The sequence below is a fragment of the Pseudophryne corroboree genome, chromosome 8 (genome assembly GCF_028390025.1).
Source record: "Pseudophryne corroboree isolate aPseCor3 chromosome 8, aPseCor3.hap2, whole genome shotgun sequence".
In the NCBI taxonomy this organism is placed as follows: domain Eukaryota; kingdom Metazoa; phylum Chordata; class Amphibia; order Anura; family Myobatrachidae; genus Pseudophryne; species Pseudophryne corroboree.
Window position 1 is genome coordinate 385,425,948 of NC_086451.1, and position 22,048 is coordinate 385,447,995.

General features: G+C 46.2%; 1 protein-coding gene across 2 annotated transcripts in view; it reads left to right on the top strand.

The window, feature by feature from the left end:
- The window catches only part of DPF1 (double PHD fingers 1), a 225,842-nt gene that overhangs the window by 157,930 nt on the left and 45,864 nt on the right, over positions 1 to 22,048 (top strand). For both annotated transcript variants that reach the window (XM_063937657.1, XM_063937658.1), the window contains exons 4-6: positions 9,319 to 9,446; positions 11,538 to 11,627; positions 12,144 to 12,222. In XM_063937657.1, coding sequence (XP_063793727.1) covers positions 9,319 to 9,446; positions 11,538 to 11,627; positions 12,144 to 12,222 — 297 coding nt within the window. The remainder of the gene's footprint in view (positions 1 to 9,318; positions 9,447 to 11,537; positions 11,628 to 12,143; positions 12,223 to 22,048) is intronic.

A 22,048-nucleotide genomic window follows, 5' to 3' on the forward strand; every position in this document is an offset into this window, starting at 1 on the left:
CCAGCCAAAAAAATCTTTTTGGGGGTCAGCATACACCCTCCCCCTCCCCCCATGTGGCAAAAGATGACCCTCCCCTATTACTGCATCCAACCCGTGTCATTGCCCCGCCTCCTCACTATATTGCAGCATGTGTGTGGGGGAAGGGGGGGGGGGGTGACCATCAGTCCCTCCTGCTGCAGCTGATCTCTGCACTTGCAGAGATCAGCATATTTGTGCTGGGGGAAACTATGTTCCCCTCCTTGCAATTTTATTTTAGGCATATGTGCACCAGGGTTGCCACTCGTATGGCATTTTTGGGGGTGCAATTTTGGGAGTGATGTCGGCGGTCACAGATTGCATCATCACTCCCAGGGGTCCGGAGCAGGTGGAGGAGATCCGTTCTGTATATGGCTGTGGTCACATCCCATACATTAGTGCCAGGCAAGCGGTTAAAGATTATTACTAGAAATCATTATTGCTTTTTATGTCATAAAAGTATAATTTTCGATATCAATGGGGTATTAGTAGTCCATACCCTCCAACAATTTACACATAAAAATCGGTACAAATTCTAAAAGGGGGCGTGACCACGGGTAAAGTGGTGTGGCCACGCCCCTTTTCCTATACTTTCAATGGTAGTTTGGAGAGCCAAAAATTGGTACAGACCATAAAAAAAAGGTATATTCAGCTAGTGTCAGGTCCTCTCCGACGGAGTGGATCCGACACTTCAGTATTCAATTTGCGGCCATTTCCGACAGGTTTTTGCCCGCTTTCGACAATGCCGATCCGACTTTTTTTTTAAGTCGAATTGGCATTGTCGAAAACAGGCCAAAAAACCTGCCGGAAATGCCCGCAAAGTCGACAAAATACATGGATGGATCGGTGGCTAAGCTGCCAATTCACATGTTTTCTGACAAGTCGGGAATTCCGACAATAATTGAATAGACCCCTTAGTCAATATTGCATAGTCCATTATTGCATAGTCAAAATCGCACCGTGTGTATATACCTTAAGTGCTGCTTTAAATCTACTGACAATCTCGCCAGAATGGCTCTGGCTCCCACAAATCACAGGCTGTTACATGTGGCCCCAAGTGTATTAAAAGCACAGGCTTCCACATAGGTGTGGTTCATGTAGATAAGTAGAAGACATCACAGCATGGGCTACACAAGCCTATGTAAGAGAGCAGTCGCAGATCAATGGACTGCATATTTCAAGCTTTGGAGCGAGCAGCCAGTTTAATAAAAAACAGTCCAACAAGAATTCCACAGGAGGTTATCATAATTGGGTTGCAGTGCATAAATCACCATAGCACATTCGGTAATGCAGGTTTGTAAGGTCAGTGGTGTAAAGAGCATAGGTAATGGCCTACCGAACAGTGCAGGGAGGTGATATGGGCATATAAAGCTATATAAACAGACAAGTGCATGTATGGCACCAAACTGAAGAGCTGATGGCTTGTTTCCAACACTGCAGGGTTCTGTTGGTTCCACAATGTTGTATTGCTGATCAAGCAGATTATGATGATATGATGGTGATGCTACACCTATGTCATGGTTGGCATCCCAGTCACCCTTTATGAGTATTTATGTGATGTTCCGGAAGGACGCCTGGGACAGCGTTTTCCACCACCAAAACTGGGTGCCAGCAGAGTGACTGTTGTGTAAGAATGGTATCCGGACTCCAGGTCGACAACAAAAAGGTCGACACATCTTAGGTCGACGCCAATTGGTCGACACGCCTTAGGCCGACATGGACAAATGTCGACATGGAAAAAGGTCGACAAGAACAAGGTCGACATGGAAAAAGGTCGACATGAGTTTTTCACAATTTTTTCCTTTTTTGGAACCTTTTCATACTTAACGATCCACGTGGACTACGATTGGAACGGTATTCTGTGCCGAGCGAAGCGGAGCGGAGCGAAGGCACCATGCCCGAAGCCGCGAGCCATGCGAGGGGACGCGGTGCACTAATTGGGGTTCCCGGTCACTCTACGAAGAAAACGACACCAAAAAAAACATAAAAAGCTCATGTCGACCTTGTTCCTGTCGACCTTTTGTCCATGTCGACATAAGGTGTGTCGACCAATTGGCGTCGACCTAAGGTGTGTCGACCTTTTTGTTGTCGACCTGGAGTCCCAGACCCGTGAGACTAGTGCTGCACACTATCAGGCATCGGTGCACACAGGCCGCCCTGGCTGCACATTGTGGCCCACCTCCTTAGTAAGTGACATCCGTTTGGTGTTTACCTTTTTCGGTTCACTACCTGCATTATTAGTATTTTTGTGGAGTGTAGTTAGTAGCAGTTACACAGAGTGAAGGTAAATCAGGAAGGAACGCAGTGGTATAACAATGGATACTCAGGAAACAGGTTCACTGTAGGTTTAATAATGATTTCCTCCTGACTGCAGTACATGGTCTGTGCACCCTACCCGTCCTCTCCATAGTACCCTCTACCGTCTCTCCTCCTCCTTTGAACTATTGTTCTTAGTCTTTACATTCCCTAATTTATTTTCTCTCTCTCTGCTTCCTGACCTCCCCCTTCTTACTGCCAGTACCCCCTCCCTATCCACAATCCCCCATTTTTCCAGTCTCTTTTTCTAGTCGCATATGTTCCCTCCACTATCCCCCCTGCTCATTATCTGTATTCCTTCTCTATTCCCCTTTTCTGCTTTGCAGTTCCTATTTTATTCATCTCAAAAAAAGAAAGAAAAAAAATCATCTTCTTCCCATTGCTCCCTCTATTTCTTTCCTTCCTCGCTCTTCCTCTTCCCCCTCCCTTCTATTCCTCCCTTCCCCCGTTTTTTGCTCTCACATTTTTCTTCAGTTTTTTTTTTTAATTCAGCTATTCGGTAAATGAAAAAAGCAGTTGCCATGGAAACTATCAAACCACATGACCAGACGTATTAATGCTCTTTTTTTTGTATACTTGTCTGGAAAGAAAATGCAATTTCAGTTCTCAAATAAAAAGGCAGTCCCATTGATCAGACTGAAATATAAAACATTTTAACATATATATATATATATATATATATATATATATATACACACACAATATCAAAAGTATGAAAATATAAATTTTATATATATATATATAAAATACTTAGAAAGATGAAGACCCAGCGAGCGCACACATTAACAACAGTATGAAATTGATTAAGAGCCGTTACTTTTGTTAGGGGGGACATAGCTGGGTCCATTGATGCGGGGCAGCATAGTGAGCCAGAAGATCTGTTGCTGGGTCAGTCAGATCTATGCTATCTGTTGTTGTGCCAGATTGGATTCATGAGGTCATTTACTGGGCTAGACTGGGATCTATGCAATCTGTTACTGGCTCAGATTGGGATCTGTTAGTTGGCCAGACTGAGATTTATTTCCTCAGTTATTGGGTCAGACTAGGATCCATGAGATCTGTCACTGGGTTAGACTGGGATCAATTAAATCTTTTATTGGGCAAGACTGGGATTTATATGATCTATCACTGGGCTAGAATGGGATATGCTCCCTGGCCATATTGGAATCCATGCTATCTGTTACTGTGCCAGACAGGGTTCCATGCAATCTGTTACTGGGCCAGACTGGGATCCATTGGATCTCTTATTGGGCCAGGTTAGGATCCGTTCCTGGGCCAGACTGGGATCCGTTCCTGGACCAGGCAGGGTTCCATGATATCTGTTACTGGGCATGTCAAAGAAATCTATTGGATTTGTAATTCAGAAACAATTGCATTTCTTTCAAAGAAAGTAGAATGGATCGAGACAGGAAGCAAAGGGGCTGACATCAGTTTGTGTAACCTAAAATGCTTAAAAATTGTGCTGACCTTGCCCAGAAAGCAGGCTGCACTCGTATGTGCCCAGGCAGATGGTTGGAGGGGGAGGGAAGTAACATAGGCCGAGGGCATGTTAGCATTATTGCGCACAGGTGCAAAGAGACACATATATACGTCTATCCAAGCCATAGTATTTGTGGATACCTAAGTGCAGATGCAAATATACGATTATGATAATGATGAAAATACCCAGCACTAACGAACTACTTCTGTTTGGCTGATTGGTAGTTCTCCACTGGTGCTTATAGGTCTTTTCCTTCCTTGCTTGTACATGTTTTTTATTTTTTGTGTGTGCGTGTGTTTTTTATGTTTGTTTTTTGACAGGAGATGGAAAGTTGTATCTGTTTGATTATAGAGGCTTTTATCATGTTTCCGGGTCATACGGAAGAGCCAGGAAATATGTTACTGGGTTGTATTGGGGTCCACAGTAGATGTGGCTGGGCCAAACTGTGAGCCACGGGAAATGTTACTAGACCAATGGATATTAGTGGGATGACCTTGGAACTGTCTCTGAGACAAGGGGCTAGCCAGACTAGGATCAATATGGCTGGGCCACTCTGGGAGCAGAGTCTGTGTCTCTCTGTTATAATAAGAAGCACAGGGACAGTTACAGTGCCAGATTAGGGGCCTAATTCAGATCTGATCGTAGATGTGCTATATTTAGCACATCTACGATCAGGTTCACAGACATGAGGGGGGGGGGGGGGGAACCAAGCACAGGGCTTGTCCGCCCCGCATGTCTGGCTCTGCCTCCCCCCCCGCCCTTCTGCACAGGTACAAAAGCATTGCACGGCGTCAATGCTTTTGTACCTGGCTGGCAGGCCGCTACTCGCCGGGTGTCGCAGCGGCTGTGTGTGATGTTACGCAGCCTCCGTGGCCCACCCCCCCCAACCGTTGGGACATGCCTCCATTGTCCAGACCACACACCGCCAACGGCGTTCTAATGCCATTGGCACGCCCCCTCTCGCCCCGCGACTGCCTCTCCCTGTCAATCAGGCAGAGGCAATAGCAGCCCAGAGAAACTGATAGCATCTCACTGTGCTCCCAGGGTGCGCACGCCCAGTGCTGCCGCTGCATGTGCACACTCCACAAAGTAATTGAGACTGCGATCGCTGCCGCTGCAGCGATCCAGTCTGAATTACCCCCTAGGACCGTTCTCTGGGTCAGATGTGCACCTGAGACACTACTCCGGGAGAACACTGCTGTTACAGGGCTAACCTTGGTGCAGGGACTGCTACAGACTCTGCTGATGAGATGGACTGGGAGCCGGGAACGTATTTAAGGGACCAAGGGAGTTATTCAGGTTTGTTAGCAAAACCATGCTGCACTGCAGGTGGGGCAGTTGTAACATGTGCAGAGAGATACAGATTTGGGTGGGTTATATTGTTTCTGTGCAGGGTAAATACTGTCTGCTTTATTTTCACACTGCAATTTTCGATTTCAGTTTAAACACACCCCACCCAAATCTGAGGGTAAGATGTACTAAGCAGTGAAAAGAGTGGAGAAGTGAACCAGTGGAGAAGTTGCCCATGGCAACCAATCAGCATTGGCGTAATATTTATAATTTGCATGCTATAAAATTATACAGAGCAGCTGGTTGGTTGCCATAAATCTCTCTGCATATGTTACATCTGCCCCACCTGCAGTGAACATAGTTTTGCCCAATTGCTAACTTTTTTCTGTTTGCTAACAAACCTAAATAAGACCCCAAGTACATAGACCCCCAAATTTGTAGCTAGGACTGCTATCACACAAGCATACATACCGGCTATACTGCGGGGCTAGTGGAACTGGGGGATACAAGGAGTAAAGTTACCTTTAGTGTACCAGCACTTGGAAGGTGATATTGGGCCTAATTCAGATCTGATCGCAGCAGCAAATTTGTTAGCAGTTGGGCAAAACCATGTGCACTGCAGGGGTGGGGGGCAGATAAACATGTGCAGAGAGAGTTAGATTTGGGTGGGGTGTGTTTAATATGAAATCTAAATTGCAGTGTAAAAATAAAACAGCCAGTATTTACCCTGCACAGAAACAATATAACCCACCCAAATCTAATAGGCCCTACACACTCGTCGATCTGACTGAAAGATATGAACGATCTTGTTCATTAATGAACGAGATACCGTTCATATCTTTCAGTGTGGAGGCACCAGCGATGAACGATGCGCGGCCCCGCGCTCGTTCATCGCTAGTGCATGCAGGCCAATATGGACGATCTCGTCCATATTTGCCTGCACTTCTATGGAGCCGGGTGACAGGGGGAGTGAAGGAACTTCACTCCCCCCGTCACTGCAGCACCCCCCGCCGCCGCCGGGTCGCCCGTCGGTCGAATCCGCCGTCAGGCAGCTCAAATGTGTAGGGCCCTTAACTCTCTCTGTACATGTTATATCTGTCCCACTGAATTAGGACAGATATAACCATTGGAACTGGAAAAAGGTGCTACAAGAGCAGACTGTGAACCCTGAACTATTTCATTGGAGTAAAGTGCAGCAAAGCAAAGGATTTTTGCACATTCTCCTGTGCTGTATGTCTGGGGTCGGCTACTGTCAGTGAAAACTGCAAATCCCATGGAAGCCTGAGAAGGAGCCCCTCTCTCCCGCCTCTAACGCTGATTACTTGCCGCTTACACCCTGATTGGCTTTTTATGGCTAATTGCGGTACAGAAGAGTCTTTTTATGGCTTTAACTGTTCTAATGACAGCTAATGGATCTCCCAGCTTGCTGTGTAGAACACCGAGGGAGGGAGAGAGGCCGACATTGTGCCAGGACACAGATAAGAGGTGTATCAGTACTGTCCCTGCTCTTTCCCCTTTTGTACCACATTGGCTGGAAGTCCACCTGTGGTCACATTCCTGGACAGCTGGGTATCGGTGTAATATCTGGTCATTTGTTGTATTTAAAGTGATCCTTTTATCACATTATATAAAGTCGTGCAGAAAGCCATAAACTGGGATTAGGTTTATAGTCAGCTGCAAATGATTATAACAACCTTTTACTACATTTTTACAATGCTCTCCATTGAGCTGTCGTACTGTATATTGTTAGACCTCCCTTAAATACTCAATGGGTTAAGATTCATTTTAAAATATATGGGGGTTGATTTATCAAAACTTCTAAAAAGGAAAAATGGAGGAATTGCCCATAGCAACCAATCAGATTCAAGAAAATGACAGCTAGAATCTAATTGGTTGTTATGGGCAACCACTCCACTGCTGATGCAATACTGCCTCACAGCACTGAGGTCATAGGTTCCATCCCCACCATGGCCCTGTGTGGAGTTTGTGTGTGGGTTTCCTCAGGGTGCTCCTGTTTCCTTCCACAATCCAAAAATATACTGGCAGGTAAATTGGCTCCTGACAAAAGAAAAAAAAAAAGAACCCTAGTTTGTATGTGTGTTTAGTGCAGAATAATGGGCCAAGTGGTTCTCACTTGCCGTCAAATTATATGTTTCTACAGTACTGTGCAAAAGTTTTAGGCAGGTGTGGAAAAACCTCTCCAAAGTAAGAATGCGTTCAAAAGTAGAAGTGATAATAGTTTATTTTTTATCAATTAACAAAATGCAAAGTGAACAGAAGAGAAACCTAAATCAAATCAATGGGCAGTATTCAAATGATATATCACGCCTAATCTCCTTTCTAAAGTGATCCCCGATATCGCGCATGTCGCACCCATAGTAATCAGGTTTAGCTGCATAAAGGGTTAGGTCGCCTCGCTACCCCGGAGGTAGTGAGCTGAAATTATGATACCATGCCCGTCAGCAGAAACAGAACGTGTGTGGAAGGGGGCGGAAAGAGTTGAATACCACCCAATATTTGGTGTGACCACTCTTTGCCTTCAAAACAGCATCAATTCCTCTAGGTAAATTTGCACACAGTTTTTGAAGGAACTCGGCAGGGAGGTTATTCCAAACATCTTGCAGAACTAACCACAGAACTATCTTCAGTGTAAAGAAGGAGTCTTGGAAGAGATGGTATGGCTCCCACAGAGCCCTGATCTCAACATCATCTAGTCTGTCTGTGATTACATGAAAAGACAAAGCAAGCCTACATCCACAGAAGATCTGTGGTTAGTTCTCCAAGATGTTTGGAACAAGCTCCCTGCAGAGTTCCTTCAAAAACTGTGTGCAAGTGTACCTAGAAGAATTGATGCTGTGTTGAAGGCAAAGGGTGATCATCCAAAATATTGATTTGATGGCTTACGGTCATTTGGTCGACAAGAATTAGGTCGACCACTATTGGTCGACATACATTAAGTCGACATGGTCATTAGGTCAACCTGTACTAAGTCGACGTGGAAAAAGGTCGACTGAGTTTTTCACTTTTTAAATTTTTTTTTTACCTTTTTCTTACTTCACGATCCACATGGACTACATTTGGGAACGGTAACCAGTGCCGAGCGCAGTGGTAAAAAAAATCTCATGTCGACATTTACACATGTCGACCTAATGGCCATGTCGACCTAATGCATGTCGACCAATAGTGGTCGTCCTAATGACTGTCGACTTAAGTCTTGTCGACCAAATGACCCATACCCGATTTGATTTAGATTTCTCTTCTGTTCATTCACTTTGCATTTTGTTAATTGATAAAAATAAACTATTAACACTTCTATTTTGAAAGCATTCTTACTTTGCAGAATTTTTTCCACACCTGCCTAAAACTTTTGCACTGTACTGTATGTTTTACACAGATTATTCTGGACTGTTTCCTCTGTGTCGCACAACTCACTGTTGCCAACAACTTCCATATCAACTGGGTCTCCATGCCTTCTGGATCTACCTGGCTAGTCAACAGTGAGATCCTCCATGTCTATGAGTTAATTATGTATTGACTTTTAGGCACTTTCCATACCTTATTACTCAACAACCACTTATGTCAGTGGTTCCCAAACTGTGTGCCTAGGTACCCTGGGGTGCCGCAAGGCTTTTGCAGATGTGCCCTGTGTTGGTGGTCCAGGACCAAATCAAATTATTTATGGTCAAAGTGATAGACAAAACCAGTGCTAATTGCTGCCAATCCTAAAACATGTGGACAATCAGAAGCAAAACTGTACATCACTATATAACTGAACCCAAGGATGACAGGTTGGCAGAATTTACTTAAATTATTTATTTTCAAAATTTATCAATAAACTTTTATCCTAGGGGTACTGTGAAATAAATGCTGATACTCTAGGGCGCCGTGATTCAAAAAAGTTTGGAAACCACTGACTTATGTACTTATTTAGAGTTATGGCTCATTTTCTTGGAGAAGATTAGTGTACTATGACCCCCAATGGCCTCCAGCCAAGAAGACCCGCCTCCTTACTGATCTCCTCTACTCATTTAGTGCTTCATCTCTTAGTTTGGTGGATCACCTGGACTTGGTAAGACTTGTTTGTATGACCAAAAGTGAAGTAGTCCCCTATAATTATTTGGTGTACTCTTTTCCTGCTACACATTTATCTCCGTTTCCACCTCTAATCAGCCTCAAACCTTCTCAGTTTTGGGACTCAATCATGTTTCTCGTCTCAGACTATGAGGTTCCTATGAAGAAGGAGAGTAGTTTGCCAGAGGGGCCCGTCTTAGAAGCCTTATTATGTGCGGAAACTGTGGACAAGAAACTGGAACTGAAGGAGGAAGAGATAGTCAGTGACTGTCAGGTGAGTGGGTGTGTTGATCATTATTCTATAGGTCTTCATTTTCTAACATAGGGCCTGATTCAGGGGTGAATGCAGTGCTGATATTTTCACAGTTGGCCGATGTTTTATTGTACTGCAGATGGTCGCACTGCGTATGTGCTGTGATGGCAGATCTAGTGTGGATTAGGACGCAGAGTGATTAACACACAATGGGGGGTAATTCCAAGTTGATCGCAGCAGGATTTTTGTTAGCAATTGGGCAAAACCATGTGCACTGCAGGGGAGGCAGATATAACATGTGCAGAGAGAGTTAGATTTGGGTGTGGTGTGTTCAATCTGCAATTTAAATTGCAGTGTAATAATAAAGCAGCCAGTATTTACCCTGCACAGAAATAAAATAACCCACCCAAATCTAACTCTTTCTGCACATGTTATATCTGCCTCCCATGCAATGCACATGGTTTTGCCCAATTGCTATCAAAAATCCTGGATCAACTTGGAATTACCCCCATTGACCTTTGTGGGAGGTAACGGGGTGGCTACTAAAATGCAGGCGTGTTGCGACTGTTTTGGTGGCATCTCATAGCCAGCAACTGTGCCCGAAGACGCAGCGTCAGATCACAAAGCCTAAGCTTACTCAGAATAGCCACTACTGCCTGCTTGCAAGGTCAGTGAATCTGCATAGGGAGACGTAGACACTGGCCTTGCCAATTCCAGAAAATGGGGCTGACATGCCCCTGTTTTATGGAAATGCAGGCAGTGCAGTTCCAGACCCTCAATCATGCTGCGACATTGGGGATACTGCGTGTGATTTCACAGAAGGAGACCTACATATGCACAGATCTTTACGCATCGGAGATGTACCTAGACCATTGGTTTTACATGCATCTCTAAACCATAAGACAGTGGCATTAGCATACCTTCTCAGATCTGGTGCATACAAAGACACAGCAATGACTGGCATTGCATCCACCTCTAAATCAGGTCTGTAGATCCTATTAGCAGAAATAAGCCAGAAGCTAGTGTGCATTTCTAACACATATCCTATATATATTGTTCATCAACCTGTTTAATCCACTCCTGTGTTTTTCCATCTGTGGTTTCGATTCAATTGTGATGCCCGTGATGTGCCATTGCAACCGAGGGAAAAAGGCCTGCAACAGCGGGATACGGTCGTTAGGTCGACACAGCTTAGGTCGACAGTCATTAGGTTGACCACTGAAGGTCGACATACATTAGGTGGACATGGTTAATAGGTCGACATGGACATTAGGTCGACATTTACTAAGTTGACAGGTCAGAAGGTCGACATGAGTTTTTCTCACATTGTTTTTAATTTTTTGGATTTTTCGATGCTTGACGATCCACGTGGACTACGATTGGAATGGTAACCTGTGGCGAGCGAAGAAAGGCACCTTGTTCGAAGCGCGAGCCATGCGAGGGGACACGGTGCACTAATTGGGGTTCCCCATCACTTTACGAAGAAAACGACACCAAAAAAAGTCCAAAATCTCATGTCGACCTTTTCACCTGTCGACCTAATTCCCATGTCGACCTAGTGCATGTCGACCTTCAGTGGTCATCCTAATGACTGTTGACCTAAGTTGAGTCGACCCAACGACCCATACCCGCAACAGCATATCAGATCGCCCCCATAGTCGTTGCTACCTGATTCTGCCACTTACTCGTGGGACTTTCCAAGATTACCTGCAATTGAATCGATCCCATGTATTGATACATGGACGATCTGTCCATGTATTCAGCAACAAAACCCGTTAGCTGGTGGCACGCTTTGTACTTAACATTATGATCACCTTCTACTCATACAGTATAAACGCTTTCTTTCAATTTATGTGTCCCATGTTGTGCTGAATCCAAGAAAAGTCATCTTGATGGCAAGACCCATTTATGACTCTACTTGTGACCCATAGAGATATGGAAATGCTATTTCCAACTACTTGTGTCATGTCCTATCAGTATTCTACATCTAAACTGTCCTCAATCTTGGTTCTTTTTCCATCCATTTGTCCAACATGAATCATTCTCCATCTATGGACATGTACAGTGAATTTTGTGGAAGGGAAATTTTAAGTTTGGTTCCCATGTTTCCAGAAGACACAGGTGGGAGATGTCCCACATGAACTGGAGGGTGAAGACCTGGAGGATGACACCCCAAAACGCAAGAACAGAGCAAAAGGAAAGGTGGGCAACCCAGTTATAGTAGTGACAGGAAAATGGGAAGAGTTGTACAGTGAGTGAGACCAAGAAAAGGTACTTGGGTTGAGAGGTAGGAAAATAGACTGAAAAGTGACTTGGAAGACATGGGATATGTGGTTAAAGATAAGAAAGCAGGTACTTGGGAGAAATTTTAAAGTGGGTGTCGAGTAGATGAGCCCGTAAAGAGACAAGATAATGGTGGATCTGGCTGGGCACCATTTATGTAACCATTGTCCTAGACCTAATTAGCTGCAATTGCAGAATAAATTGGCCCAATCTTAAGGATGTACATTGGGACTAATGGTAAATGCAGTCAGACAATGACCATACACAAAATCAAATGAGGTCATGCTTCAGCCGACCAATGTCTCAAAGATCCCCATCAGTGTTGATTAGAGTCAGCAGTTGTGTGGGGACCATTATAATGAGTTGAACAGTGCAGGTCAGTGAGGAAGAAGGGAAGGGGTCGATGAGACAATAATAAGTATTTATCTTCCTTAGGCCTGTGGAATTGGTGGCATGAAAAAGAGACAAGATCCTTCAACCTTAGAAGACCGAGACAAACCCTATGTGTGTGACAGTAAGTGGCACCCTAATATTGTACATGTAGAGCCACCCGTATGGGAGCAGTAGCATATATGAATACATATAATGTATTCATTGGGCGGTATTTAAATGATATATCACGCCCAATCTCCTTTCTAAAGTGATCCCCGTTATCGCGCATATTGCGCCCATAGTAATCAGGTTTAGCTGCGTAAAGGGTTGGGCGCCCTCGCTATCCCGGGGGTAGCGGGCTGAAATTATTATACCACACCCATCAGCAGAAACAGAACGGGTGTGGAAGGGGGTGAAAAGAATAGAATACCGCCCATTGTCGACACGTTTGTTATATATCACTTATATACAGTGAAATTATTTGTAATTGAAATGCAAAAGCTCAGAGCACTAGTGTCTGTACTGACCCTGGTGTGTGTATTATTGGTTATATGTGAATGTTGTATCTCCCTTATCGGATTGTTTGTATACATGACATGGGGTTGTACTATACAATACCTGTGAATGTCTGTATCATTGTATCTGTACTGGGTCTGGGCTGTGTGTATGTATACATGTAATGGTGTAGTAGTGTCTGTGCTGGACAGGGGCTGTGTGTATACATGTAATGGTGTAGTAGTGTCTGTACTGGACCTGGGCTGTGTGTATACATGTAATGGTGTAGTAGTGTCTGTGCTGGACCTGGGCTGTGTGTATACATGTAATGGTGTAGTAGTGTCTGTACTGGACCTGGGCTGTGTGTATACATGTAATGGTGTAGTCGTGCCTGTGCTGGACCTGGGCTGTGTGTATACATGTAATGGTGTAGTAGTGTCTGTGCTGGACATGGGCTGTGTGTATACATGTAATGGTGTAGTAGTGTCTGTACTGGATCTGGGCTGTGTGTATACATGTAATGGTGTACTAGTGCCTGTGCTGGACCTGGGCTGTGTGTATACATGTAATGGTGTAGTAGTGCCTGTGCTGGACCTGGGCTGTGTGTATACATGTAATGGTGTAGTAGTGTCTGTGCTGGACCTGGGCTGTGTGTATACATGTAATGGTGTAGTAGTGTCTGTACTGGACCTGGGCTGTGTGTATACATGTAATGGTGTAGTAGTGTCTGTGCTGGACCTGGGCTGTGTGTATACATGTAATGCTGTAGTAGTGTCTGTGCTGGACCTGGGCTGTGTGTATACATGTCACGGTGTAGTAGTGCCTGTGCTGGACCTGGGCTGTGTGTATACATGTAATGGTGTAGTAGTGCCTGTGCTGGACCTGGGCTGTGTGTATACATGTAATGGTGTAGTAGTGTCTGTACTGGACCTGGGCTGTGTGTATACATGTCATGGTGTAGTAGTGTCTGTGCTGGACCTGGGCTGTGTGTATACATGTAATGGTGTAGTAGTGCCTGTGCTGGACCTGGACTGGGTGTATACATGTAATGGTGTAGTAGTGTCTGTGCTGGACCTGGGCTGTGTGTATACATGTAATGGTGTAGAAGTATCTGTGCTGGACCTGGGCTGTGTGTATACATGTGATGGTGTAGTAGTGTCTGTGCTGGACATGAGCTGTGTGTATACATGTAATGGTGTAGTAGTGCCTGTGCTGGACCTGGGCTGTGTGTATACATGTAATGGTGTAGTAGTGTCTGTGATGGACCTGGGCTGTGTGTATACATGTAATGGTGTAGTAGTGCCTGTGCTGGACCTGGGCTGTGTGTATACATGTAATGGTGTAGTAGTGCCTGTGCTGGACCTGGGCTGTGTGTATACATGTAATGGTGTAGTAGTGCCTGCACTGGACCTGGGCTGTGTGTATACATGTAATGGTGTAGTCGTGCCTGTGCTGGACCTGGGCTGTGTGTATACATGTAATGGTGTAGTCGTGCCTGTGCTGGACCTGGGCTGTGTGTATACATGTAATAGTGTAGTAGTGTCTGGGCTGGACCTGGGCTGTGTGTATACATGTAATGGTGTAGTAGTGTCTGTGCTGGAGCTGGGCTGTGTGTATACATGTAATGGTGTAGTAGTGTCTGTGCTGGACCTGGGCTGTGTGTATACATGTAATAGTGTAGTAGTGTCTGGGCTGGACCTGGGCTGTGTGTATACATGTCATGGTGTAGAAGTGTCTGTGCTGGACCTGGGCTGTGTGTATACATGTAATGGTGTAGTAGTGTCTGTACTGGACCTGGGCTGTGTGTATACATGTAATGGTGTAGTAGTGCCTGTACTGGACCTGGGCTGTGTGTATACATGTAATGGTGTAGTAGTGCCTGTGCTGGACCTGGGCTGTGTGTATACATGTAATGGTGTAGTAGTGTCTGTACTGGACCTGGGCTGTGTGTATACATGTAATGGTGTAGTAGTGCCTGTGCTGGACCTGGGCTGTGTGTATATATGTAATGGTGTAGTAGTGTCTGTGCTGGACCTGGGCTGTGTGTATACATGTAATGGTGTAGAAGTGTCTGTGCTAGACCTGGGCTGTGTGTATACATGTAATGGTGTAGTAGTGTCTGTGCTGTACCTGGGCTGTGTGTATACATGTCATGGTGTAGTAGTGTCTGTGCTGGACCTGGGCTGTGTGTATACATGTAATAGTGTAGTAGTGTCTGGGCTGGACCTGGGCTGTGTGTATACATGTAATGGTGTAGTAGTGTCTGTACTGGACCTGGGCTGTGTGTATACATGTAATGGTGTAGTAGTGTCTGTGCTGGACCTGGGCTGTGTGTATACATGTAATAGTGTAGTAGTGTCTGGGCTGGACCTGGGCTGTGTGTATACATGTCATGGTGTAGAAGTGTCTGTGCTGGACCTGGGCTGTGTGTATACATGTAATGGTGTAGTAGTGTCTGTACTGGACCTGGGCTGTGTGTATACATGTAATGGTGTAGTAGTGTCTGTGCTGGACCTGGGCTGTGTGTATACATGTCACGGTGTAGTAGTGTCTGTGCTGGACATGGGCTGTGTGTATACATGTAATGGTGTAGTAGTGTCTGTGATGGACCTGGGCTGTGTGTATACATGTAATGGTGTAGTAGTGCCTGTGCTGGACCTGGGCTGTGTGTATACATGTAATGGTGTAGTAGTGCCTCTGCTGGACCTGGGCTGTGTGTATACATGTAATGGTGTAGTAGTGTCTGTACTGGACCTGGGCTGTGTGTATACATGTAATGGTGTAGTCGTGCCTGTGCTGGACCTGGGCTGTGTGTATACATGTAATGGTGTAGTAGTGTCTGTGCTGGACCTGGGCTGTGTGTATACATGTAATGGTGTAGTCGTGCCTGTGCTGGACCTGGGCTGTGTGTATACATGTCACGATGTAGTAGTGTCTGTGCTGGACCTGGGCTGTGTGTATACATGTAATGGTGTAGTCGTGCCTGTGCTGGACCTGGGCTGTGTGTATACATGTCACGGTGTAGTAGTGTCTGGGCTGGACCTGGGCTGTGTGTATACATGTAATGGTGTAGTAGTGTCTGTACTGGACCTGGGCTGTGTGTATACATGTAATGGTGTAGTCGTGTCTGTGCTGGACCTGGGCTGTGTGTATACATGTAATGGTGTAGTCGTGCCTGTGCTGGACCTGGGCTGTGTGTATACATGTAATGGTGTAGTAGTGTCTGTGCTGGACCTGGGCTGTGTGTATACATGTAATGGTGTAGTAGTGTCTGTACTGGACCTGGGCTGTGTGTATACATGTCACGGTGTAGTAGTGCCTGTGCTGGACCTGGGCTGTGTGTATACATGTAATGGTGTAGTAGTGCCTGTGCTGGACATGGGCTGTGTGTATACATGTAATGGTGTAGTAGTGCCTGTGCTGGACCTGGGCTGTGTGTATACATGTAATGGTGTAGTAGTACCTGTGCTGGACCTGGGCTGTGTGTATACATGTAATGGTGTAGTAGTGTCTGTGCTGGACCTGGGTTGTGTGTATACATGTAATGGTGTAGTAGTGTCTGTGCTGGACCTGGGCTGTGTGTATACATGTAATGCTGTAGTAGTGTCTGGGCTGGACCTGGGCTGTGTGTATACATGTAATGGTGTAGTAGTGTCTGTGCCTGGACATGGGCTGTGTGTATACATGTAATGGTGTAGTAGTGTCTGTGCTGGACCTGGGCTGTGTCTATACATGTCACGGTGTAGTAGTGTCTGTACTGGACCTGGGCTGTGTGTATACATGTAATGGTGTAGTCGTGCCTGTGCTGGACCTGGGCTGTGTGTATACATGTAATGGTGTAGTAGTGTCTGTGCTGGACCTGGGCTGTGTGTATACATGTAGTAGTGTCTGTACTGGACCTGGGCTGTGTGTATACATGTCACGGTGTAGTAGTGTCTGTACTGGACCTGGGCTGTGTGTATACATGTAATGGTGTAGTAGTGTCTGTGCTGGACCTGCGCTGTGTGTATACATGTAATGGTGTAGTAGTGCCTGTGCTGGACCTGGGCTGTGTGTATACATGTTATGGTGTAGTAGTACCTGTGCTGGACCTGGGCTGTGTGTATACATGTAATGGTGTAGTAGTGTCTGTGCTGGACCTGGGCTGTGTGTATACATGTAATGGTGTAGAAATGTCTGTGCTGGGCCTGGGCTGCGTGTATACATGTAATGGTGTAGTAGTGTCTGTGCTGGACCTGGGCTGCGTGTATACATGTAATGGTGTAGTAGTGTCTGTGCTGGACCAGGGCTGTGTGTATAGAGGTTATGGTGTGGTAGTGCCTGTGCTGTACCTGGGCTGTGTGTATACATGTCACGGTGTAGTAGTGTCTGTACTGGACCTGGGCTGTGTGTATACATGTAATGGTGTAGTAGTATCTGTGCTGGACCTGGGCTGTGTGTATACATGTTATGGTGTAGTAGTGTCTGTGCTGGACCTGGGCTGTGTGTATACATGTGATGGTGTAGTAGTGTCTGTACTGGACCTGGGCTGTGTGTATACATGTAATGGTGTAGTAGTGCCTGGGCTGGACCTGGGCTGTGTGTATACATGTAATGGTGTAGTAGTGCCTGTGCTGGACCTGGGCTGTGTGTATACATGTAATGGTGTAGTAGTGCCTGGGCTGGACCTGGGCTGTGTGTATACATGTAATGGTGTAGTAGTGCCTGTGCTGGACCTGGGCTGTGTGTATACATGTAATGGTGTAGTAGTGTCTGTGCTGGACCTGGGCTGTGTGTATACATGTAATGGTGTAGTAGTGTCTGTACTGGACCTGGGCTGTGTGTATACATGTCACGGTGTAGTAGTGTCTGTACTGGACCTGGGCTGTGTGTATACATGTAATGGTGTAGTAGTGTCTGCTGGACCTGGGCTGTGTGTATACATGTAATGCTGTAGTAGTGTCTGGGCTGGACCTGGGCTGTGTGTATACATGTAATGGTGTAGTAGTGTCTGTGCCTGGACATGGGCTGTGTGTATACATGTAATGGTGTAGTAGTGTCTGTGCTGGACCTGGGCTGTGTCTATACATGTCACGGTGTAGTAGTGTCTGTACTGGACCTGGGCTGTGTGTATACATGTAATGGTGTAGTCGTGCCTGTGCTGGACCTGGGCTGTGTGTATACATGTAATGGTGTAGTAGTGTCTGTGCTGGACCTGGGCTGTGTGTATACATGTAGTAGTGTCTGTACTGGACCTGGGCTGTGTGTATACATGTCACGGTGTAGTAGTGTCTGTACTGGACCTGGGCTGTGTGTATACATGTAATGGTGTAGTAGTGTCTGTGCTGGACCTGCGCTGTGTGTATACATGTAATGGTGTAGTAGTGCCTGTGCTGGACCTGGGCTGTGTGTATACATGTTATGGTGTAGTAGTACCTGTGCTGGACCTGGGCTGTGTGTATACATGTAATGGTGTAGTAGTGTCTGTGCTGGACCTGGGCTGTGTGTATACATGTAATGGTGTAGAAATGTCTGTGCTGGGCCTGGGCTGCGTGTATACATGTAATGGTGTAGTAGTGTCTGTGCTGGACCTGGGCTGCGTGTATACATGTAATGGTGTAGTAGTGTCTGTGCTGGACCAGGGCTGTGTGTATAGAGGTTATGGTGTGGTAGTGCCTGTGCTGTACCTGGGCTGTGTGTATACATGTCACGGTGTAGTAGTGTCTGTACTGGACCTGGGCTGTGTGTATACATGTAATGGTGTAGTAGTGTCTGTGCTGGACCTGGGCTGTGTGTATACATGTTATGGTGTAGTAGTGTCTGTGCTGGACCTGGGCTGTGTGTATACATGTAATGGTGTAGTAGTGTCTGTACTGGACCTGGGCTGTGTGTATACATGTAATGGTGTAGTAGTGCCTGGGCTGGACCTGGGCTGTGTGTATACATGTAATGGTGTAGTAGTGCCTGTGCTGGACCTGGGCTGTGTGTATACATGTAATGGTGTAGTAGTGCCTGGGCTGGACCTGGGCTGTGTGTATACATGTAATGGTGTAGTAGTGCCTGTGCTGGATCTGGGCTGTGTGTATACATGTAATGGTGTAGTAGTGTCTGTGCTGGACCTGGGCTGTGTGTATACATGTAATGGTGTAGTAGTGTCTGTACTGGACCTGGGCTGTGTGTATACATGTCACGGTGTAGTAGTGTCTGTACTGGACCTGGGCTGTGTGTATACATGTAATGGTGTAGTAGTGTCTGTGCTGGACCTGGGCTGTGTGTATACATGTTATGGTGTAGTAGTGTCTGTGCTGGACCTGGGCTGTGTGTATACATGTAATGGTGTAGTAGTGTCTGTGCTGGACCTGGGCTGTGTGTATACATGTAATGGTGTAGTAGTGTCTGTGCTGGACCTGGGCTGTGTGTATACATGTGATGGTGTAGTAGTAGTGTCTGTACTGGACCTGGGCTGTGTGTATACATGTAATGGTGTAGTAGTGCCTGGGCTGGACCTGGGCTGTGTGTATACATGTAATGGTGTAGTAGTGCCTGTGCTGGACCTGGGCTGTGTGTATACATGTAATGGTGTAGTAGTGTCTGTGCTGGACCTGGGCTGTGTGTATACATGTAATGGTGTAGTAGTGTCTGTGCCGGACCTGGGCTGTGTGTATACATGTGATGGTGTAGTAGTGTCTGTACTGGACCTGGGCTGTGTGTATACATGTAATGGTGTAGTAGTGTCTGTGCTGGACCTGGGCTGTGTGTATACATGTAATGGTGTAGAAGTGTCTGTGCTGGACCTGGGCTGTGTGTATACATGTAATGGTGTAGTAGTGTCTGGGCTGGACCTGGGCTGTGTGTATACATGTAATGGTGTAGTCGTGTTTGTGCTGGACCTGGGCTGTGTGTATACATGTAATGGTGTAGTCGTGTTTGTGCTGGACCTGGGCTGTGTGTATACATGTAATGGTGTAGTAGTGTCTGTGCTGGACCTGGGCTGTGTGTATACATGTAATGCTGTAGTAGTGTCTGGGCTGGACCTGGGCTGTGTGTATACATGTAATGGTGTAGTAGTGTCTGTGCTGGACCTGGGCTGTGTGTATACATGTAATGGTGTAGTAGTGTTTGTGCTGGACCTGGGCTGTGTGTATACATGTAATGGTGTAGTAGTGTCTGTACTGGACCTGGGCTGTGTGTATACATGTAATGCTGTAGTAGTGTCTGTGCTGGACCTGGGCTGTGTGTATACATGTAATGGTGTAGTAGTGTCTGTGCTGGACCTGGGCTGTGTGTATACATGTCACGGTGTAGTAGTGTCTGTACTGGACCTGGGCTGTGTGTATACATGTAATGGTGTAGTAGTGTCTGTACTGGACCTGGGCTGTGTGTATACATGTAATGGTGTAGTCGTGTTTGTGCTGGACCTGGGCTGTGTGTATATATGTAATGGTGTAGTAGTGTCTGTGCTGGACCTGGGCTGTGTGTATACATGTAATGGTGTAGTAGTGTTTGTGCTGGACCTGGGCTGTGTGTATACATGTAATGGTGTAGTAGTGTCTGTGCTGGACCTGGGCTGTGTGTATACATGTAATGGTGTAGTAGTGTCTGTGCTGGACCTGGGCTGTGTGTATACATGTCATGGTGTAGTAGTGTCTGTACTGGAACTGGGCTGTGTGTATACATGTAATGGTGTAGTCGTGCCTGTGCTGGGCCTGGGCTGTGTGTATACATGTCACGGTGTAGTAGTGTCTGTGCTGGACATGGGCTGTGTGTATACATGTAATGGTGTAGTAGTGTCTGTGCTGGACCTGGACTGTGTGTATACATGTAATGGTGTAGTAGTGTCTGTGCTGGACCTGGGCTGTGTGTATACATGTAATGGTGTAGTAGTGTCTGTGCTGTACCTGGGCTGTGTGTATACATGTCACGGTGTAGTAGTGTCTGTGCTGGACCTGGGCTGTGTGTATACATGTCTCGGTGTAGTAGTGTCTGTGCTGGACCTGGGATGTGTGTATACATGTCACGGTGTAGTAGTGTCTGTGCTGGACCTGAGCTGTGTGTATTTATGTGACGGTGTAGTAGTGTCTGTGCTGGACCTGGGCTGTGTGTATACATGTCACGGTGTAGTAGTGTCTGTGCTGGACCTGGGCTGTGTGTATACATGTCTCGGTGTAGTAGTGTCTGTGCTGGACCTGGGATGTGTGTATACATGTCACGGTGTAGTAGTGTCTGTGCTGGACCTGAGCTGTGTGTATTTATGTGACGGTGTAGTAGTGTCTGTGCTGGACCTGGGCTGTGTGTATACATGTCACGGTGTAGTAGTGTCTGTGCTGTACCTGGGCTGTGTGTATACATGTAATGGTGTAGAAGTGTCTGTGCTGGACCTGGGCTGTGTGTATACATGTAATGGTGTAGTACTGTCTGTGCTGGACCTGGGCTGTGTGTATACATGTAATGGTGTAGTAGTGTCTGTGCTGGACCTGGGCTGTGTGTATACATGTAATGGTGTAGTAGTGTCTGTGCTGGACCTGGGCTGTGTGTATACATGTCACGGTGTAGTAGTGTCTGTGCTGGACCTGGGCTGTGTGTATACATGTAATGGTGTAGAAGTGTCTGTGCTGGACCTGGGCTGTGTGTATACATGTAATGGTGTAGTAGTGTCTGTGCTGGACCTGGGCTGTGTGTATACATGTAATGGTGTAGTAGTGTCTGTGCTGGACCTGGGCTGTGTGTATACATGTCACGGTGTAGTAGTGTCTGTGCTGGACCTGGGCTGTGTGTATACATGTCACGGTGTAGTAGTGTCTGTGCTGAACCTGAGCTGTGTGTATACATGTGACGGTGTAGTAGTGTCTGTGCTGGACCTGGGCTGTGTGTATAGAGGTTATGGTGTAGTAGTGTCTGTGCTGGACCTGGGCTGTGTGTATACATGTAATGGTGTAGAAGTGTCTGTGCTGGACCTGGGCTGTATGTATACATGTAATGGTGTAGTAGTGTCTGTGCTGGACCTGGGCTGTGTGTATACATGTAATGGTGTAGAAATGTCTGTACTGGACCTGGGCTGTGTGTATACATGTAATGGTGTAGTAGTGTCTGTACTGGATCTGGGCTGTATGTATACATGTAATGGTGTAGTAGTGTCTGTGCTGGACCTGGGCTGTGTGTATACATGTAATGGTGTAGTAGTGTCTGTACTGGACCTGGGCTGTGTGTATACATGTAATGGTGTAGTAGTGTCTGTACTGGACCTGGGCTGTGTGTATACATGTAATGGTGTAGTAGTGTCTGTGCTGTACCTGGGCTGTGTGTATACATGTGATGGTGTAGTAGTGTCTGTGCTGGACCTGGGCTGTGTGTATACATGTCACGGTGTAGTAGTGTCTGTGCTGGACCTGGGCTGTGTGTATAGAGGTTATGGTGTAGTAGTGTCTGTGCTGGACCTGGGCTGTGTGTATACATGTGACGGTGTAGTAGTGTCTGTGCTGGACCTGGGCTGTGTG